The following is a 20,572-nucleotide window of genomic DNA, read 5'->3' as shown; positions in this document are numbered from 1 at the left end:
TATTTTATGCCTATTTTTAAATTGCACAGCAGAATCATCAAAAACAATCTTAAATGGCCCTTCAGAAGACCAGTCGTTAGATCACACAGTTAACTTGAGTACTTATTTTGTGCCTCTTAATTTTTGGATATTTCAGTTAAAGTTAATATAGATTAAACATTCTTCCAGATGTCTGCTATCAAAATCCATTAGCATATGAATAACAATCCAGATATGTTGCCACAAGTGAGGATTAAATCTACTGTATATAACATAATTTATAAAAACAGTACAGTATCATTAGAATCTGTCTGTCACAAGACAGATTTTAATATCACACCCATTAAACTAATTTACTAAAGTTATATTTTAAACTCATGCATAAAAATGTTGTTCAGAGGGGGTTCATAACAGACTTTGTCAGACGTGGCATTATGATGTTTAGAACTGCAACAATTAGTCAATTAACCAATAAACAGGAAATTAATCTGCAGCTATTATGAGAATACAGACAAATCTTACAATCTCTACATCAACTTTGAATTAAAGCATCTGCCTCAGAGAGATGGCCCCTCTGTTTTAACAACACCATCAAGTTCTTTCTTCTTCTCCATGTCACCTTCATTCCATAGTCCCTCTCTGGCGTGTCAGCCACCAAAATGTCAGGTGACTCATTACATGGAGGCGTACACGGCTGAGCCAGCAGCAAATGTCCACAGGGGGTAGACGGAGAAATGTTCCTTTCCTCCATTGCTTTCGGAGTGTCCACATCAGGAGGTGGACAGACACTGCTGACTTCAGTGGTGCTAAACTCTTCACAGGGAAGTGTTGAAGCACAGACTGCTGGAATTCTGCATCTCTCTGACACTTGCACAGATGGTCTGTCAGGTTCAGCCAAACATCTTTGGTGGGATGAAGTGTCGTCTGAGAATGTTTCAGCGCTCTTTTTTCTTACTGAGGCAAACTGTCCCTTTGGTAGGTTAGAGCACTGTGCAGCTGAAACTGTCCTTCTCTTTTCGGCAGGTTTCCTTTCCACATGAGTACTCTCTATAGCTTTCTTCTTGAAGATCCCCTTTGGTTGCTGAGTTTGGTCCTTTGACCCTGTTTTAAACAGTAATTGGGGGAATTTGCAGACACTATTTTTCCTGGACAGCTGACTGCAGCTATCCAAGATGCTTGTGGCAGACTGACACTTTCTCCTCCCTCGTCTCACTGGAGGTGCAGTTGCAACTGAAATGTCAAATTGTGGCCTAACCTGAAATATTAAAGGCAAATTAAACAAAATAATCTATGTAGTCATATGTGAAAATTATTATATGAAATTCTAGCAAATGAAGATCAGGTTTATGTTCAGAAATAATTTTTAAGCAAAACATAGCCCACGCCACTTTAAAAAGTATTCATTACAGCTTACCCAGGAATTAAGAGCTGAGCTGCTCTGTGCTTCTGCCTCTGTGAAGAAATCTCTGGCATTGAGTGCTGCTCGGATTTCGGGCACATTTTGGAGTTTGGCTCCACACAAAGGCCGCTCCAAGAATTGCAGCGAAGGCTTTGCTGTCTTTGTAACTTTTCTGGGCATTAAGATAAATCATCACAGAACACCTGGTGGAATAAAAACACGATCAACTGAGATATCAAATGTCCGCAAATAACCAGATGTTGCTACCAAACCAAAACTATATTCGGTTACTACCAAACCGAATATACTCGCTCGTGGGTGCTAAGACGACATTAAACTTACCTTAATGTGCGTATTTGCATACAATAAATACTTGTATCAAAAGTTAGTTTTTAGTGTAAATTGTCTTTTCTCTGCCTGCTTTGTTTTCATCTTTTTGTTGCTTTTTGTTTGTTATTTCCCGGGTCGTCTTCCCCTTCTTCTTTTTGGTTAGGTTGGGGCTTGACAAACCACCTCATATGTGCATTACTGCCATCTACCGTAGCCATTGTATTTTCTGATTGGTTCTAGTGACGTCGCTATCCTATCTGCTATTGGTTCAAAAATTTCACGTGATCAAAGTGACGGGAGGCCGCACCCACAGCGCCAAAATTCAAAATCGCGTGTGAATCGTATTGACGTCATGTAAATAACATTAAATAAAAGGCTGTTTTAGATGTTTTCGGTTATTTTAAACACGAATATGAACCATTACTGGTTGGACTCAAGCTAAACGGAATCTTCTGAAACTTCGCAGTAATATGAAGGTCAGGTTTTTTGCCGTTTGTTGGAGCAGTGTAGTGAACTAGGCACCTTGCTAACGTAGCTTAGCAGACTACCTCAGCGTACGCTAGCGTTAGCTTTTATCGTCAGGTGCAAGAAAACCTAACGCTGGAAAAATTGAATTTGTTTAGGTATAACGACACAAATCAGTTGCTGACTTTAATGTAAGTTATATGCTAATGTTTCAATAATTGTCAAAATGGTTAGGGGGCCAAACGTTTCTCGAGTCCCGTAGCTATTATATAATGTTACTGTTTACTCTTGTTGTAACTGTTAATCTTCGTTGTTCATTCTCATTTGTAGTTGTGTGTGTGTGTGTGTGTGTGTGTGTGCAGAATACCCCTGAACAACTTGGCACATTTCAATGATCTGACCATGAGACGGAGCCCGAGGAGACCCCTGATTCTTAAAAGAAGAAAACTGCCTTTTCATCAAAATGCGACGGATTCACAGCCTGGAGAATCAGGCTCCAAAGAACCGTCAAAACCAGCTGCCGCTCAGAGCTTTTCTGATGGTATCCGCATCATGGACCATCCATCCAAGTCTGATACTCAGGTGGTTGTCATTCCGGAAAAAGCAAATCTTCAAAGTGTTATTGGGGCCCTCACAGCTAAAGGCAAGGAATGTGGTGCCCAGGGCCCAAACAAGTTCATTCTTCTGAATGGAGGTGGGAGTGGCAACAAGTGGGACTATGGACTTGATTCTCAGTCTGCTGCTGAAGCGGCTGCTACAAGGAGTACAGAAGGACATACAGTTAAAGCTGAAACTACAAGCAATTTCCCAGGTGACAAATTTCTAACTGAAATTAAATAATAATTTAAAGTGGTTTTTTTTTATGTTTAGGATAATGCTTAATGTATAAGTGTGGAATTCAGTGCTTTTTTCCCTCTCTGTCTGATACTAGTGAATAAGGATGTAAACTGTGGTCCATTGGATGACAGCCTTACCAACATTCAGTGGTTGGGTAAGATGAGCACATGTGCCTTGGAGCCAAATTCTACAAAGCAGCTCAGCAGCAAGGAGAACCAAAAACTTTTACCACAGACCTTTCAGGTTCAGAGCTTTTTCTTGTCACTTACCTGCCTTGTTTTATTTTTTTGAGGGGGGGTGCATACTTTTCTGAAGGCAACATTGACCCCAGACATACTGCTACATGTTCCCTAAACACCCTTTCTTGACAAGTTGGTCACAGCTGGGATTTGCAATAACAGCAATAGTAGTCTGATTGCAGAAAATAGTTACACTGTCAGATTTATTGACTGTTGTTTGTTTGTTTTTTGTCATATAGGCACACAATACACATACCAGTGCAGAAGCTCCTCAGCAACCCATTTCAGAGAGGCCACCGTACTCCTACATGGCCATGATCCAGTTTGCTATCAATAGCAGAAAGAACAGGAGGATGACCCTCAAAGAGATTTACATGTGGATTGAGGACAACTTCCCTTACTATAGAGATGTGGCCAAACCAGGCTGGAAGGTACTTCAGAGCTGCTGAAAGTGTGATATGTTCACAGCTCTGCAGCAAGCAGCAGTTTTCAAATACTTTTTCTTTTCATTTATAATTGCAGAATTCCATCCGCCATAACCTTTCTCTGCATGACATGTTCATTCGTGAAACGTCTCCAGATGGTAAAATGTCTTTCTGGACTATCCGACCTGAAGCCAATCGATGCCTCACACTTGATCATGTGTACAAGGTGAGTGCAGCTGACTCGTTGCTTTTACATCGGTGATTTCTGGGAACATTTGTGGTACTTGGCCTGAATGTTTTGTTGCAAGAATGCTTGTTAAATGCTTATTGTTTTACCTTGTGTTTATATAATGATTATTCTTGGATCCTTGTCTTTCAATTGTTTGTTTGTTTTTATGGCTGACACCTTGAGAGTGTTTTGAGATTCCTCATGTTGTTTTTCATCTTATTTTCCCCCTAATCTCACTTCACATCTCTCTCTGTAGCCGGGCTGTGATCCAGTGACTGCCACTGTTCCTGTGCCAATGCTTTTACTGGCTAATCAAGTAAGACTGATTTAGCCCCTTTCTTTTTTTTTTTTTTTTTTTTTTTTTTTTTGTAGTTCTTCAGAAGCCATCTTTAAATCGCACTCAGGCAGCAGTAAGCCGAGAAGGGCCAGAAAAATCAGAACGTTTATGAATCTATTTGTCACCAGACTTTCAGACCCACAGAGTGTAGCTACACCTGTTTTTGTTGCAGGAGGAGACGAGAGCAGCAGGGAAGCAGAGAGGCTGAAGTCAGCCTGAAAGGCTAATGTGCTTTAAGAGCACTTGTTTCTCCTAATGTCTGGTATCCATACAATCATAAAGCTTTTATTCCTCTCATATCAGTAAAGATGTAGGGTCGGCTATGAAGGGCCAAATTTTGGACAGAACGCCAAGTTATTGTTGTTAGGTGGCAGCACAGTAAGGCTCCTAACTGATATAATTTCTGTCTCATCTTACTTTTCACAGCACCAAAAGAGGACACTTCCAGATGCAAGAAAAACACCAACTAGCTCTGGTGAGTTAAAAGAAATGTATGAGTTGTTTTATAAATTTGAGACTTGAGAAAAGTCAGAGGTTGGCAAACTGCTGTTTAGTTTGGAAATGTGTAGTGCAATGTTGATGTGTTTTCTGTGTTCAGAGAGAAAGATGAAACCTCTTCTGCCTCGAACCGATTCATACTTGGTGCCCATACAGCTCCCCGTCACTCCTTCTGTCTACCTGCCATCCACTTCTACCCCTTTTCCTCCGCCCTGCTCCCAGCAGAAGGGGAACAATTCACGAGGAACAAAGAGAGTCCGCATAGCACCGAAGGTAATGAATTTCTCATATATTTCAGCTTTTTAAAATGTGTTGTTGTTGTTGTTTTACTTCATAAGCTATGCAAGTTGCAAACTCCTTTTCAAAACAAGTATTTCTTGGAACTCCCTAGAGTTTACATTGACAACATTATGTGCATAGAGATGAGTATGAACTTCACCCATACCACTAAGATTTTAATGGGAATGGTTGCATGTCTGACAGGTGACACAAAGTGATTCCCCAGCTGTGATGATATCTCCTCAGAAGAATACGGACTTTAAGGTAGAAGTGAAGGAGGAGCTGGTATGTGTTCCAATTAAATGCGAGACCCCCAAAGCTCCTCCAAAGAGACAAGCCAGCAGCTCACGGCGCAAACAGCGCTTGGTTCTCTCTGTGAATGAAGAGCCTGTTCTCCTCTGCCACGAAAGTAATTTCTTTGACTCTGGCGTAGCCTCCGATGCTTCGACATTCCAGGACAATCCACATATTGAGCTGGATGAAGACAAGCATGGGCAGGAAAGCCCAGATAGGGAGTTCTCATTCAAAACCCCGATAAAAAGTAGAAGCCATTTGACCTCATCCACCCCCAGCAAGCCACCTTCTTATGTTGCACTTGAGTCTTGGAAAGTGACCCCGGTGGGCAAAGGAAGCCAAAATATTCTGGACTTCAGCCCTATTCGTACACCAGGTGGTCCCACAGATACTCCACAACACGACTACACCACCTTCAGCTTCAGCAGCACTCCCTTTAAAGACTTGCCTCTGTTTAACTCCCCAAGAGAGCTGCTCACATCTGCTCCCTCCAGAGTGACCGGACCAGCAGAGTCGCCCACCGAATGCCTCAAAAGTAGCTGCTCCAGAGAGCTTCTGCAGGGAGGCAGTTCCACAGCAGCCAATCGCTCAATCACAGAGGGCCTCGTCTTGGATACCATGAACGACAGCCTGAGCAAGATATTGGTGGATATTAGCTTCTCTGGTCTGGATGATGACGACCTTGGTATGGCGAACATCAGCTGGTCTGAGTTCATCCCTCAGTTGAAATAGCCAGAGGGCCGAAACACATTCTATGGCTAAGCAGTGTCACCTGTTTCTTTTTCCCTTTTTTTTTCTTTGTGTAAACACTACATGATTAGGCCCACACCAAAGCAGCAAGACAGAAACAAATTTAGATCTGACACTATTTAAACCATCCGAACTGTCCATATTGAAGAGGATTTCTCTCAATAGAAGGCGAGGCTGTTGATGTAGGAAGAAATTTTGTAGTGCTCTAGAGTGCTCTGATTTACTTTGGTTGTCAAATATTCAGAAGCATACCTATGATTATACCAAAACAACTTCAAATAAAGCCCACTTGATGCTGCAATTTTAAACTTCTTATTGGAGACTTATTCAGACCTCCTATTTGCAGTAGTTTAGGAGCTTTTAGCTTCAAGTTTCTTTTACATCTGCCTTGCTGCTGGAGGGTTCTGGCTACCACATGAGGGGGGAAATGTAACATTGATAAATAGATTACAGGGATGCTTCAGTCTCAATTACTGTTTGATGGTTTTACCTTTGAGTTTTTCATTCATTGGATCAGTCAATGATTGCCTCGGTGTCACTTCTTTTTCTTTGAATTTCTTCACATATTTGGGCCTCTTTGTGTTTTATGGTTTTCCTTATTTGTGTTATTTGTCTGTCTTCTTGAAGAACATGCATAAGAAGAGAAATATGTAAGTGTATATGTATGTTGATTTGCACATTTTAATATATAATTTAGCTTCTACACAAATTTTAAAGTATGTGATATTTTCTGATCAGCCAGCAGGATGCTTCACTGCAGTTTGAGTCAGCGTCTTAGAGCTGACTTAGAATAATAGATTGTGATGGAGGATTGCTAGTAATAGGCCTTGACAAATAGCACTAACAGGGATAGGACTGTTTCTGTATTTAACTGTAGAACTGTCTTTATCACATGACTTCATAAATTCTCACAGTAATTGTCCTTGTGTATGCTAATATCACTCATTTCCAGGGCACCTTTAACCTACAAAAAATGCATGCAGTGACTTCATTCACACAGTCTTGGAGTTTAATATTCACTGTAGTTTTTGCAGCCCCAACTCTGGAGGATAAATACCTGTTTTTAAAGATGCCACAAAGTGTTGCATACCTATGACTTCATTAGTCCTTTGTTGATGTGAAACTTGATGGTTTAGTGAGGTTTTGCCGTGCATTGAGGTATTTCTGTTTATATTTCATTAAAGGTGTAAACTATCATAGATTGTCTGTTCAAAAATGTTTAATTCCTTGTTAGTGACGGTACTGAATCATGCAATTTGGGTAAAATTGATTTTATTCTAAACTCACCGCATGAAAATGGTAGTTTGTAATATTTTTTTCAACAAATGACATTTATCCATTTTTGCCCAAATAAGCAATTTCATGTGATGTTCTTAGTTTCCAGTAGGACCGTATGATGGCTTACCGCATTCCAATGGACCAAAAGAATGACACGATGTTGACACAGGTTTGATCTTGAGCTTCTCAGATAATAGTTTGTTTGTGCATGATTCTGCAGCACAAATATGTATTTGCAAGACAAACTGCAATCAAACAGCAAATGCTAAAAGCACCTTTATTCTTGTATTTTTAATTAAAAAAAAGATACCATACCCAAAATATTAACTCTTGAAAAAAAACAACCCTCACAGGACATTTTGCAGAGTTCGCAGCTGCAACGCAAACAGCAACAAACACTTTGTAGTTCTGTCCTGGAGTTTATACAGGTGCAGTCAGTGCTACTGCTACAAGTAAGCCTAACACCTTCCAGATCAATTTTTTCTGGCAAGAAGGGCTGGCAACTGAGTGAAGGAAAAACCAGCTTGTCCAGTTGCAACAGGCAAAGATTTTGTTGTCTGTCTTTTTCCTTCACCAAAACTACGATGCCAAAGCAACGGAGGAATGGGCTTATTTTGACAACAACACACAGGGAACCAGCAGTCAGTGATGGGGAATAGAGGAAGCCTGAAGCAAGAAGCAATCCTGGTCTGCACAATTGAATAGTGTGGATGACCTAGACAGGATGTTGGCACCTTGAGTTGCTGAAGGAAAACTAGCTGCTGGGTGCTGGGTGCTGGCTTTTTTCTATAGTCTCCTGGATGTCTTGAAATACAATGTCTTTGTCCCTTAGAAACCACTTCACAGGAGTTGGTGGAGTCTAAAACCTAATGATCCTGGAAAAGCTGGGACGCATGCTGGTGACCTCAGCCACTGGGGGGGGGGGAATCAGAATAAAAGTTTGGTTTTTATGGCAAGGACTGATGCCAGTTTGAAAAATCAAATGGAAATTGTTTTAACATATATTCATTTTATAGCATTTTCTAAATGTAAACAGGAGGTGGCCACTTTTGGCCATGAACATGCTGAGTGGGAGTTTTTCTGCTTTTCTGTGCAAAAAAAAAAAAAGTATGATGACTATATAATCATTGATACTGTTAATTACTGATATACATCTAACTGCAATCATGGGGGAAAAAGAAATCAGATTGTATGTATTATTTGGGGAAAATAGTCATTTTATTATTTTATCTTTTTGTAGATCATTACAATTATGTGATCTAACTGGTATTGAAAGGGTTGAAATTCGGAATTTGAATGAAATTTTGGTTTTCATGACCAGAACTGATGCTAATTTAAAAAATCAAGTCGGTCAAAGTGGAAAAAATAAATAAATAAATATATATATATATATATATATATATATATATATATATATATATATATATTAATTTGATAGTATTTTATAAACCTAAACAAAAGGTGGCCATTTTGCCACGAATAAGCTGAGTGGGAGTTTTATCTGGTTTGCTTTCCATGCACAAAAATAACAATTCATAATAATCGATGTTGCTGTTAATCGATTTCATGTCCCAGACTCTACCATTAATAATACAAGAAAATCCAGTAGCATGCGAATAAATGAAATGGTGAGTTTTGAGGTTGTCTTCCAACAAGTACATTGTACAAACAAACTGTTTTCTTAAAGGTTAAAATGTAAAAGAAAAAAAGGAATGACTATTTTATATTTATGAAAAAAACTGATGTTAGTTAAAAACTTTATGCAGTAAAAATAGCAACAACCCCCCATAAAAATAATAAAAATTACACACCTAATTTATTGGTGGACACTTTTTGCAACGAACAAGCTGAAAGGATTGTGATTTTGAACAAACCCAGAAGGTTAAAAACATTAGCTAACGTCTGTTGTTCGAGAAGCTTGAAATCGTCCGGAAACATCACTAACTGAAGAAAATCAGCCGCTTAAGTGAGGAGTTCAAGATATAAAAGGAAAGAAAAAAGGTGCGGACTTGGTTTTACTTAGATGACATTTAACCCGTTTAGTGTACGATTTATTATGATCAGTATTTGAGCTAAATCGGTGAGTTTTCCGAGTTGATCTAGACTGAATTGCTGTGAACGGACTTGATGGCTAACGCCAGTAACTGACTTGATAATTTCCATCTCCCAGCTAAACGTTACCGTTACTGTTAACTCTTGTTGTAACAGTTAATCTCCGTTGTTCAGGCTCGTTTGTGTTTTTTGTGCAGAATACCTCTGAACAACTTGGCACATTTCAATGATCTGACCATGAGACGGAGCCCGACGAGACCCCGGATTCTCAAAAGAAGAAAACTGCCTTTTCATCAAAATGCGACGGATTCACAGCCTGGAGAATCAGGCTCCAAAGATCCGTCAATACCAGCTGCTGTTCAGAGCTTTCCTGGTGGTATCCGCATCATGGACCATCCATCCAAGTCTGATACTCGGTTGGTATACTTTCCCGAAACAGCAGATCTTCAAAGTGTTATTGGGGACCTCACAGCTAAAGGCAATGAGTGTGGTGCCCAGGGCCCAAACAAGTTCATTCTTCTGAGTGGGAGTGGCAACAAGTGGGACTATGGAGCTGATCCTCAGTCTGCTGCTGAAGCGGCTGCTACAAGGAGTACAGAAGGACATAAAGTCAAAGCTGAAACTACACGCAGTTTCCCAGGTGACAAACTTCTAACTGAAATTAAACCATGTACGGAAAAAAATTTCTTTTATTAATGTTTAGGATAATACTTAAAGTATAAGTGTGGAATTTAGTGCTTGTTTTTCCTCTGTCTGATACTAGGGAATAAGGATGTCAATTACAGTCCTTTAGATGACAGCCTTGGTAGGATGAGCACATGTGCCTTGGAGCCAAATTCTACAAAGCAGCTCAGCAGCAAGGAGAACCAGAACCCTTTACTACAGACTTTTCAGGTTCAGAGCTTTTTCTTGTCACCTGCTTTTTCCCCCCTTTTATGTGCCGACACAAACTTGTCTGAAGGCAACATTAACCCCAGACATGTTGCTACATGTTCCCTAAACACCCTTTCGTAACCAACTGGTCATGACTGTGATTTATAATGACAGCAATAGTAGTCTGATTACAGAAAATAGTTACACTGTCAGATTTATTGACTGTTGTTTGTTTGTTTTTTGTCATATAGGCACACAATACACATACCAGTGCAGAAGCTCCTCAGCAACCCATTTCAGAGAGGCCACCGTACTCCTACATGGTCATGATCCAGTTTGCTATCAATAGCAGAAAGAACAGGAGGATGACCCTAAACGAGATTTACATGTGGATTGAGGACAACTTCCCTTACTATAGAGATGTGGCCAAACCAGGCTGGAAGGTACTTCAGAGCTGCTGAAAGTGTGATATGTTCACAGCTCTGCAGCAAGCAGCAGTTTTCAAATACTTTTTCATTTATAATTGCAGAATTCCATCCGCCATAACCTCTCTGTGCATGACCTGTTCATTCGTGAAACGTCTCCAGATGGTAAAATGTCTTTCTGGACTATCCGACCTGAAGCCAATCGATGCCTCACACTTGATCATGTGTACAAGGTGAGTGCAGCTGACTCGTTGCTTTTACATCGGTGATATCTGGGAACATTTGTGGTACTTGGCCTGAATGTTTTGTTGCAAGAATGCTTGTTAAATGCTTATTGTTTTACCTTGTGTTTATATAATGATTTTGCTTGGATCCTTGTTTTTCAATTGTTTTGTTTTTTTCATGGCTGACACCTTGAGAGTGTTTTGAGATTCCTCATGTTGTTTTTCATCTTATTTTCCCCCTAATCTCACTTCACATCTCTCTCTGTAGCCGGGCTGTGATCCAGTGACTGCCACTGTTCCTGTGCCAATGCTTTTACTGGCTAATCAAGTAAGACTGATTTAGCCCCTTTCTTTTTCTTTTCTTTTAGTTCTTCAGGAGCCATCTTCAAGTCACAACCTCAGAAAAATCTGAACGTTCATGAATCTATTTGTCACCAGACTTTCAGACCCACAGAGTGTAGCTACACCTGTTTTTGTTGCAGGAGGAGACGAGAGCAGCAGGGAAGCAGAGAGGCTGAAGTCAGTCTGAAAGGCTAATGTGCTTTAAGAGCACTTGTTTCTCCTAATGTCTGGTATCCATACAATCATAAAGCTTTTATTCCTCTCATATCAGTAAAGATGTAGGGTCGGCTATGAAGGGCCAAATTTTGGACAGAACGCCAAGTTATTGTTGTTAGGTGGCAGCACAGTAAGGCTCCTAACTGATATAATTTCTGTCTCATCTTACTTTTCACAGCACCAAAAGAGGACACTTCCAGATGCAAGAAAAACACCAACTAGCTCTGGTGAGTTAAAAGAAATGTATGAGTTGTTTTATAAATTTGAGACTTGAGAAAAGTCAGAGGTTGGCAAACTGCTGTTTAGTTTGGAAATGTGTAGTGCAATGTTGATGTGTTTTCTGTGTTCAGAGAGAAAGATGAAACCTCTTCTGCCTCGAACCGATTCATACTTGGTGCCCATACAGCTCCCCGTCACTCCTTCTGTCTACCTGCCATCCACTTCTACCCCTTTTCCTCCGCCCTGCTCCCAGCAGAAGGGGAACAATTCACGAGGAACAAAGAGAGTCCGCATAGCACCGAAGGTAATGAATTTCTCATATATTTCAGCTTTTTAAAATGTGTTGTTGTTGTTGTTTTACTTCATAAGCTATGCAAGTTGCAAACTCCTTTTCAAAACAAGTATTTCTTGGAACTCCCTAGAGTTTACATTGACAACATTATGTGCATAGAGATGAGTATGAACTTCACCCATACCACTAAGATTTTAATGGGAATGGTTGCATGTCTGACAGGTGACACGAAGTGATTCCCCAGCTGTGATGATATCTCCTCAGAAGAATACGGACTTTAAGGTAGAAGTGAAGGAGGAGCTGGTATGTGTTCCAATTAAATGCGAGACCCCCAAAGCTCCTCCAAAGAGACAAGCCAGCAGCTCACGGCGCAAACAGCGCTTGGTTCTCTCTGTGAATGAAGAGCCTGTTCTCCTCTGCCACGAAAGTAATTTCTTTGACTCTGGCGTAGCCTCCGATGCTTCGACATTCCAGGACAATCCACATATTGAGCTGGATGAAGACAAGCATGGGCAGGAAAGCCCAGATAGGGAGTTCTCATTCAAAACCCCGATAAAAAGTAGAAGCCATTTGACCTCATCCACCCCCAGCAAGCCACCTTCTTATGTTGCGTCTTTTAAAGTGACCCCGGTAGACAAAGGAAGCCAAGATATTCTACACTTGAGCCCTATTCGTACACCAGGTGGTCCCACAGATACTCCACAACACGACTACACCACCTTCAGCTTCAGCAGCACTCCCTTTAAAGACTTGCCTCTGTTTAACTCCCCAAGAGAGCTGCTCACATCTGCTCCCTCCAGAGTGACCGGACCAGCAGAGTCGCCCACCGAATGCCTCAAAAGTAGCTGCTCCAGAGAGCTTCTGCAGGGAGGCAGTTCCACAACAGCCAATCGCTCAATCACAGAGGGCCTCGTCTTGGATACCATGAACGACAGCCTGAGCGATTTATTGTTGGATGTTAGCTTCTCTGGTCTGGATGATGACGACCTTGGTATGGCGAACATCAGCTGGTCTGAGTTCATCCCTCAGTTGAAATAGCCAGAAAGCCGAAACACATTCTATGGCTAAGCAGTGTCACCTGTTTCTTTTTCCTTTTTTTTTCTTTGTGTAAACACTACATGATTAGGCCCACACCAAATTGATTTGCACATTTTAATATATAATTTAGCTTCTACACAAATTTTAAAGGATATATTTTCAAGATGCTTCACTGCAGTTTGAGTCAGCGTCTTAGAGCTGACTTAGAATAATAGATTGTGATGGAGGATTGCTAGTAATAGGCCTTGACAAATAGCACTAACAGGAACAGGACTGTTTCTTTATTTAACTGTAGGGCTTTCTTTATCACATGACTTCATAAATTCTCACAGTAATTGTCCTTGTGTATGCAAGAGTGAAATGTTGTGGTTTCTAGCAGTTTTCAGACCTTGTACCTGACTAAACTCTGTGTTTCTAAGACAACAATCAATGTGTTGGTGCCTCATATAACATGAAGATTTTTTACTTATGTTTTTGGGTATAAGCAAACTTTGATCTTTTGTCTTGCTCAGATCAAATTTAATGTAGAGACAAGGCGTAATTTCTACACCCTGAAATATTCTTCAATACAGCAATGAACCCTTTTGCACATAGCGTATTTTATTTGAAAAACTGTGTAGCAAGACTGCTTATTTCTGTTTATATTTCAATAAAGGTTTAAACTATCATAGGTTGTCTGTTCAAAAATGTCATTTTAACTAACGTTTCAAAATGAACATTTTGAGTGCATCTTTGAAACTTTAAGTACTTTTTTTGTAAGGTCTCTGGTATAAACACTACATACTTGCATAATTGATGCAGTTAGTTTCTCTAAACACGTGGCTCTTTATATAAAAGTAGTACAAAATGAAACATTTGTTTAAACTGTTAAAAATGTCTTCTTAATGTTTTGTCCAGGTAGTATCCGTGTAGTCTGCAAGTAGAATGCAGGATGCCTCTTGGGTCTTCAGTAAGTCTGGACTTCCTGTTGAGCCACTTCTAGAAGGATCTGTAGCTGTTTGCTGCAGTAGTCTGGGAGAATTGAGGAAAGTCAGAATTAGTTTGTTCACTACAAGCAACTGAGTTTCTCGATTTCACTCATCCTCTTCCTTCTTAACAAAAACAAGCAGGCATATATGATCATTTGACACTACCAAAGATGCCTATGTTTAATATTAAAAATAGAGCCACTAAATTCAGTCCCATGACGAAAACTATCATGTTAATACATTCTGAAGAAGAATATTGGTACAACTTACCAAATATGCGCCTGCATCTACGGGGCAAACGAAAGCGGTAGACAGTAACATAGTAAACTGGGACACCAGTCAGTGTTAGAGCACAACTTTGTCCTGTGTTCCAGGGGTCAGAGTAAAGAGACAGACCCACAATGAAGAAGGAGACCATTGTGAAGGTGATTCCAATGACCAAGGGCACCTTCACATTACAACAAATAAAACAAGTTGGTCAGCGTAGTGTGCAGCAGTAAGATAAAGGGAGGTTTTTTTGAGTTCAGTATGCTAACCTTAAAAGGTCTTGGATGGAGAGGAAAACGATATCGATGTATGAGCATCCCCAAGGTTACCAAGGCGATGAAGAACCAGCGTGAAAAGGATGCAAAGTTGAGGAGCTGGTAAATCTCTCCAGTGATTAACATGAAAATTACCAAGGGGTACTAAAGGGACACAGGGACACAAGCAAGATAGTTATGAAGCCACTATTTTAAGAGTATCACATTATATCTCTTTGTCAGACCCTGTGCAACCCCTCATTCCTTTAGATCTGGATTAAGGCTTTGTGTTTCCCATTTTCAACCAGCCTCTTTATCCTGTGCCTGGATCCTATTGTTATTATTCATATGACATGGATAAACTTAATACAAATAAAATGTTATAATTGTTTTACTGCGTATTCTCAATTTTAATAATGCAACATAATAAATAGAATAAGTCATCTATTTATTTGTTTAGATTGCTTCAGCTGTTTTAAAAGTAGTTTACCAGGAACAACACAGCAGGTAAAGGTGTTTGTCTGCGGATGTGAATCATGGAAAAGATGGCTGGCCAGTGGCCTTCCCTGGCTCCCACAAACAGCATCCTGCAACACAGAGCTCTCATTAGAATTCAGGCACACACACAAAAAAAATGACAATACTAAACCTTTATGGTCCTCAGATTACCTAGGTGCCCCAAAGAAGCCACCGTGAAGTGCTCCAAGGCAAGATATGGCAACAAGAACGGGGATCACAGGAGCCAACCCCTGAAAAGCACGGTTGGCAAATGTCTGCAGAGGCACAAACAGCAGATCAGACCAACAGTGACATACCACATTTACTCTAGTTTTTCCTTTTTTTTAATGATACATAAAGCAAGAAATAGAACTGACCACAGCCACAGCATCTGACAGAAGCACCTCAGCGGGAGTCATCATGGTGTAGTAGGCCACATTAACAAGCACATAAAAGACTGTCACTGCCACAATGGACAAGATTATTGCCAGTGGCATGTTTCTGATAAAGCGGGATACACACAGAGAGATATAACAGCAGGAGGCAACTTGGTTTTCAAAAAAAACGACAGACTATAGCAGATGTTTCATGCTAAAATACCTATTAGGGTTTGTGACTTCTTCTGTGATAAAGTTCAAATTAAACCTAGAGGAAAAGAGAAAGCCAAGACTCAGACATAAAGCTTTGATTGTTAGTTACAGTACATACATTGTCATGTAATTTATGGTTCTTTTCACTATTACTGGGGGAAAGAGTTTTGAATACCGTGTGATACACAGTAAAATACATTGAATTTGCACTGATCCTCAAACCACTGTACACTTACCATCCACCATAGGCATAGAGGCCGCTATAGAAGGCCAGTGGCAACTTATCCAGTGTTAACAAATCAACCTCGAAACCATTCTGGAAATTTTCTGTCTTCCCTGCAAAGACAGAGAGAATAAATGAGCTGAATACCAACTCTGTCTTAGGTTTAACAATTAGGTGCTCTCACCTTTGGCCAGTGCAATGAACCCTGGGACGATGATGAGGGCCAGGGCAAATATCTTAATGAAAGTCAAGGCGACTTGAGTGCGAAAGGCCATGTTCACACTCCAGCAATTGACGGCTACGACAAACGCTGAAGCGACACAAAGACAAAGAACTGGTTAAAGATATGTGTTGTTCTACACATAAAGTGCTCCAGACACAGATGAGTTATAAAAGCACTCACTCACTCCAAGGATACTGACAAGTCTGATGAGCACTATGGGAGCAGCACAGGGTGTGAAGAATGGCTCCACCACATAATGACCAAAGGCAAGGGAGACATAAGACGCAACAGATGGCCTAGAGGTGGACAATATCTTTGTGAGTATTATGTTTGAGGCAGTTAAATTTTTTTTTAGAACCAGTAAAAACCATACCTGATGAATAAAAACTCATTCCAGAGTCGTAGGAAGGCAGGCAGAGGCCCCAAAGTCTCCAGCAGGTATGTGTAGTGACCCCCTGATTTTGTAAAAGTGGTGCCCAGTTCTGCATAACAGAGGGCTCCTAATAGGCCAGAGGCAGAGCAGAGTTTTGGAGAAATAAGAGTATGACTTTTACTTTATAATTATTAAATGGCAAAATTTTTAGAATGTCTTTTAAGTAGTTTTAAAAGCTACTTTCAGCTTCCCCTTATTTACAACAGTGAAAAAAAAGGTAAATGGCCTGTACAGGGAGTGCAGAATTATTACGCAAGTTGTATTTTTGAGGAATAATTTTATTATTGAACAACAACCATGTTCTCAATGAACCCAAAAAACTCATTAATATCAAAGCTGAATGTTTTTGGAAGTAGTTTTTAGTTTGTTTTTAGTTTTAGCTATTTTAGGGGGATATCTGTGTGTGCAGGTGACTATTACTGTGCAGAATTATTAGGCAACTTAACAAAAAACAAATATATACCCATTTCAATTATTTATTTTTACCAGTGACACCAATATAACATCTCCACATTCACAAATATACATTTCTGACATTCAAAAACAAAACAAAAACAAATCAGCGACCAATATAGCCACCTTTCTTTGCAAGGACACTCAAAAGCCTGCCATCCATGGATTCTGTCAGTGTTTTGATCTGTTCACCATCAACATTGCGTGCAGCAGCAACCACAGCCTCCCAGACACTGTTCAGAGAGGTGTACTGTTTTCCCTCCTTGTAAATCTCACATTTGATGATGGACCACAGGTTCTCAATGGGGTTCAGATCAGGTGAACAAGGTGGCCATGTCATTAGTTTTTCTTCTTTTATACCCTTTCTTGCCAGCCACGCTGTGGAGTACTTGGACGCGTGTGATGGAGCATTGTCCTGCATGAAAATCATGTTTTTCTTGAAGGATGCAGACTTCTTCCTGTACCACTGCTTGAAGAAGGTGTCTTCCAGAAACTGGCAGTAGGACTGGGAGTTGAGCTTGACTCCATCCTCAACCCGAAAAGGCCCCACAAGCTCATCTTTGATGATACCAGCCCAAACCAGTACTCCACCTCCACCTTGCTGGTGTCTGAGTCGGACTGGAGCTCTCTGCCCTTTACCAATCCAGCCACGGGCCCATCCATCTGGCCCATCAAGACTCACTCTCATTTCATCAGTCCATAAAACCTTAGAAAAACCAGTCTTGAGATATTTCTTGGCCCAGTCTTGACGTTTCAGCTTGTGTGTCTTGTTCAGTGGTGGTCGTCTTTCAGCCTTTCTTACCTTGGCCATGTCTCTGAGTATTGCACACCTTGTGCTCTTGGGCACTCCAGTGATGTTGCAGCTCTGAAATATGGCCAAACTGGTGGCAAGTGGCATCTTGGCAGCTGCACGCTTGACTTTTCTCAGTTCATGGGCAGTTATTTTGCGCCTTGGTTTTTCCACATGCTTCTTGCGACCCTGTTGACTATTTTGAATGAAACGCTTGATTGTTCGTTGATCACGCTTCAGAAGCTTTGCAATTTTGAGACTGCTGCATCCCTCTGCAAGATATCTCACTATTTTTGACTTTTCTGAGCCTGTCAAGTCCTTCTTTTGACCCATTTTGCCAAAGGAAAGGACGTTGCCTAATAATTATGCACACCTGATATAGGGTGTTGATGTCATTAGACCACACCCCTTCTCATTACAGAGATGCACATCACCTAATATGCTTAATTGGTGTAGGCTTTCGAGCCTATACAGCTTGGAGTAAGAACACATGCATGAAGAGGATGATGTGGACAAAATACTCATTTACCTAATAATTCTGCACTCCCTGTATTTGTATAGCGCTTTACTAGTCCCTAAGGACCCCAAAGCACTTTACACATCCAGTCATCCACCCATTCACACACACATTCACACACACATTCACACACTGGTGATGGCAAGCTACATTGTAGCCACAGCCACCCTGGGGCGCACTGACAGAGGCGAGGCTGCCGGACACTGGCGCCACCGGGCCCTCTGACCACCACCAGTAGGCAACGGGTGAAGTGTCTTGCCCAAGGACACAACGACCGAGACTGACAGTGCTGCAGGTAGCTCCACATGTTTGATTTGGCAGGTTTTTCATGCACCACATGCCATTCTTGATGCAACCCTAAATGGATTTGTGTCTCTTTCCAGGACTGAACTGGGCTGTCCATTTGTGCAATCATGACACCAACATAAATCTAGCTTTTTACTATTGTGGGATTATAATATTATTTTATGCCATGTTAGACCCTAATTAAAGATTGTGAATTATTAAGTAGTTTTAGTTTGCATTATTCTCCTGAATTAGAAGAAGGTGATAACTATTGCATTTGTTAAACTGATTTGCATTACATTAGACTGCTGATTTATTGTGAATGAATGATATTGTTTCATGATGCATTATACTGCTGAGTTATAAGAAATACTGTTCGCAGAAAGTCATCGCCTTATCTGTCTGATTAGAAGAGAACAGAACATACTGGAGAGGTTTTCTGCCCCATCGCAGCAGGAGCAGATAAACAGGGAGCCAAGGTCGTAGCTTAGGCGCTGTGTGAGAGAAAGAATGTGAATGTTTAGGCTTTTATGATTAGGTGGTCAATGGTCACTGTATTGTCCCTAACGGGAAATTGATTTGCAGTATGTCCGTACAAACAAACAAACAGACAACCAACACATCACATACACTCACCAAGATAATATAATATAAGCCTGATAAAACAACCTAGATTTTTCATCAAAAAAGTGCAATGTGCAATGGCAACAACACTTATGGTTTAGTGTTATTAACTATGATAATAGCACTAGGTACAAAAGACAGTCTATGTCTCTTTGTCTTCACTGCAGGCACTTTATAACGACGACCTGATGGAAGCAGTTGAAAATCATTAAAGAGAGGATGATCTGAACACAACAGGACAGAGCTTGCCTTCCTCAGCACCTGCCTGTTATAAAAGTCCACAAGCTGGACCTGAGACCTCCCTGAAATCTTGCCAGACACTTTAACCAGGTTGTTAAGTCTGGTCTTTTTATTCAGGGACATATTACCGTACCAAGCAATGATACAGAAGGTTAAAACAGATTCAATAAAACTTTTATAAGAAAGAGCCATCATTTCAGATGAAACATTAAAACCTCTCAACCTCCTTAAAAAGTACAGTCTTTGTTGAACCTTTTTCACTGTAGCAGCAAGATGTGACTCAAAGGACAGAGTCTTATCAAGAACAACCCCCAAATACTTATAACTGTCCACCAGTTCAATGGCTGCCCCATTTACCACTATTTACTCATAAAACACATTGTTTCTCATATTTGACACTTAAGTGCAAAGAACAATAGCAGGAAAAAGGTAGAACAAAAGCAGACATCAGCTGAAATGTCATTCATCTTACCAAAGAGAGAAAGGACACCACATAGCACCCACACCAGCAGAGATAACCCCACGCTGCCACTGTTCAGCAGGACTCCTTTCGGTGCAATGAAAATCCCACTGCCCACCACAGTCCCAATGATGAAGGACACGGCAGGCAGCAGTCCGATCTGCCTCCGAAGGAACACCACTTCATCATCTCTCTTAGCCATCTTGTTATTTCCCCTTTTCTTTATCCTGGTCCCCTCCATTTCTCTCTGTGGCTGTAGGTCACAGGGTGAATGTGCTGGACACTGTGGCAGGAAGAAACAGCACAGGCTGTAACAACACCCCCACCCCCCAATCCTGTCTGTTTTTTCACCTCTCATTGGCTCATACCCCACCCGCCCAGGCTGAGCTGGGAACAAAGCCAGCAGTCTTCCAAACTTAAGCAACAATTAACACTGTACACTGTGGATGTGCGGATGGATGTGTGTACAGCTTGGAAGAGGCCCTGTGGGTTCAGACGGAGACAGGTCAGGGTGCTGTGGAGGCAGCTGCGTAGACTGCAGGAGGGCTACTTTCAACAAAATCTACACAGACTAAAATCTGTCCTGTCAAGCTATTTTACACAGTGTACATACACGTTTTATGTAAAAACTAAAAATGATATGAGACAACAGAAAAACAAAAAAAATGACAGAGGCCACTTTATTAATATTCCTTACTTTCACTTGAGTGGCCACTGCATGGATGTC

General features: G+C 40.8%; 4 protein-coding genes across 10 annotated transcripts; 2 read left to right on the top strand and 2 right to left on the bottom strand.

The window, feature by feature from the left end:
- Positions 1–161: 161 nt before the first annotated feature.
- rhno1 (RAD9-HUS1-RAD1 interacting nuclear orphan 1) lies at positions 162–1,899 on the bottom strand. Its single transcript, XM_004548411.3, has 3 exons — positions 1,721–1,899; positions 1,394–1,581; positions 162–1,234 (listed from the first exon to the last, which is right to left on the bottom strand). The coding sequence occupies exons 2-3, from the start codon at positions 1,556–1,558 to the stop codon at positions 512–514; spliced, it is 888 nt and encodes a 295-aa protein (XP_004548468.1). The 5' UTR covers positions 1,559–1,581; positions 1,721–1,899; the 3' UTR covers positions 162–511.
- Positions 1,900–2,027: 128 nt separating this feature from the next.
- On the top strand, positions 2,028–7,258 carry LOC101468468 (forkhead box protein M1). Of its 3 annotated transcripts, none has more exons than XM_024805728.2 (9): positions 2,028–2,184; positions 2,536–2,984; positions 3,105–3,253; positions 3,489–3,680; positions 3,772–3,900; positions 4,160–4,219; positions 4,667–4,715; positions 4,839–5,011; positions 5,222–7,258. In XM_024805728.2, the coding sequence occupies exons 2-9, from the start codon at positions 2,576–2,578 to the stop codon at positions 6,041–6,043; spliced, it is 1,983 nt and encodes a 660-aa protein (XP_024661496.2). In that variant the 5' UTR covers positions 2,028–2,184; positions 2,536–2,575; the 3' UTR covers positions 6,044–7,258. The 3 variants fall into 3 exon arrangements, with proteins under 3 accessions (XP_024661496.2, XP_014263852.3, XP_076731781.1); XM_076875666.1 differs by lacking the exon at positions 2,028–2,184 and adding an exon at positions 2,208–2,364; XM_014408366.3 differs by lacking the exon at positions 4,160–4,219.
- A 1,651-nt stretch (positions 7,259–8,909) lies between these two features.
- Positions 8,910–13,688, top strand: LOC112436273 (forkhead box protein M1). 5 transcript variants are annotated; one of them, XM_076875669.1, is made up of 9 exons: positions 8,910–8,967; positions 9,589–10,061; positions 10,155–10,285; positions 10,516–10,707; positions 10,794–10,922; positions 11,182–11,241; positions 11,650–11,698; positions 11,822–11,994; positions 12,205–13,688. In XM_076875669.1, the coding sequence occupies exons 2-9, from the start codon at positions 9,629–9,631 to the stop codon at positions 13,018–13,020; spliced, it is 1,983 nt and encodes a 660-aa protein (XP_076731784.1). In that variant the 5' UTR covers positions 8,910–8,967; positions 9,589–9,628; the 3' UTR covers positions 13,021–13,688. The 5 variants fall into 5 exon arrangements, with proteins under 5 accessions (XP_076731784.1, XP_024661498.2, XP_024661500.2 ...); XM_024805730.2 differs by lacking the exon at positions 8,910–8,967 and adding an exon at positions 9,160–9,340; XM_024805731.2 differs by lacking the exon at positions 8,910–8,967 and adding an exon at positions 9,165–9,340 and having other exon boundaries at positions 9,589–10,031.
- si:ch73-352p4.8 (cystine/glutamate transporter) lies at positions 13,121–20,155 on the bottom strand. The gene is made up of 12 exons (XM_004548412.4): positions 19,858–20,155; positions 16,417–16,543; positions 16,224–16,339; positions 16,005–16,130; positions 15,834–15,933; positions 15,608–15,652; positions 15,385–15,508; positions 15,179–15,282; positions 15,000–15,096; positions 14,525–14,674; positions 14,259–14,436; positions 13,121–14,031 (listed from the first exon to the last, which is right to left on the bottom strand). Exons 1-12 carry the CDS (start codon positions 20,084–20,086, stop codon positions 13,967–13,969), a joined length of 1,461 nt encoding a protein of 486 aa, XP_004548469.2. The 5' UTR covers positions 20,087–20,155; the 3' UTR covers positions 13,121–13,966.
- Positions 20,156–20,572: the final 417 nt, after the last annotated feature.

Source organism: Maylandia zebra, linkage group LG17, assembly GCF_041146795.1.
Source record: "Maylandia zebra isolate NMK-2024a linkage group LG17, Mzebra_GT3a, whole genome shotgun sequence".
NCBI lineage: Eukaryota > Metazoa > Chordata > Actinopteri > Cichliformes > Cichlidae > Maylandia > Maylandia zebra.
This window is presented reverse-complemented; position numbering and strand designations above follow the sequence as displayed.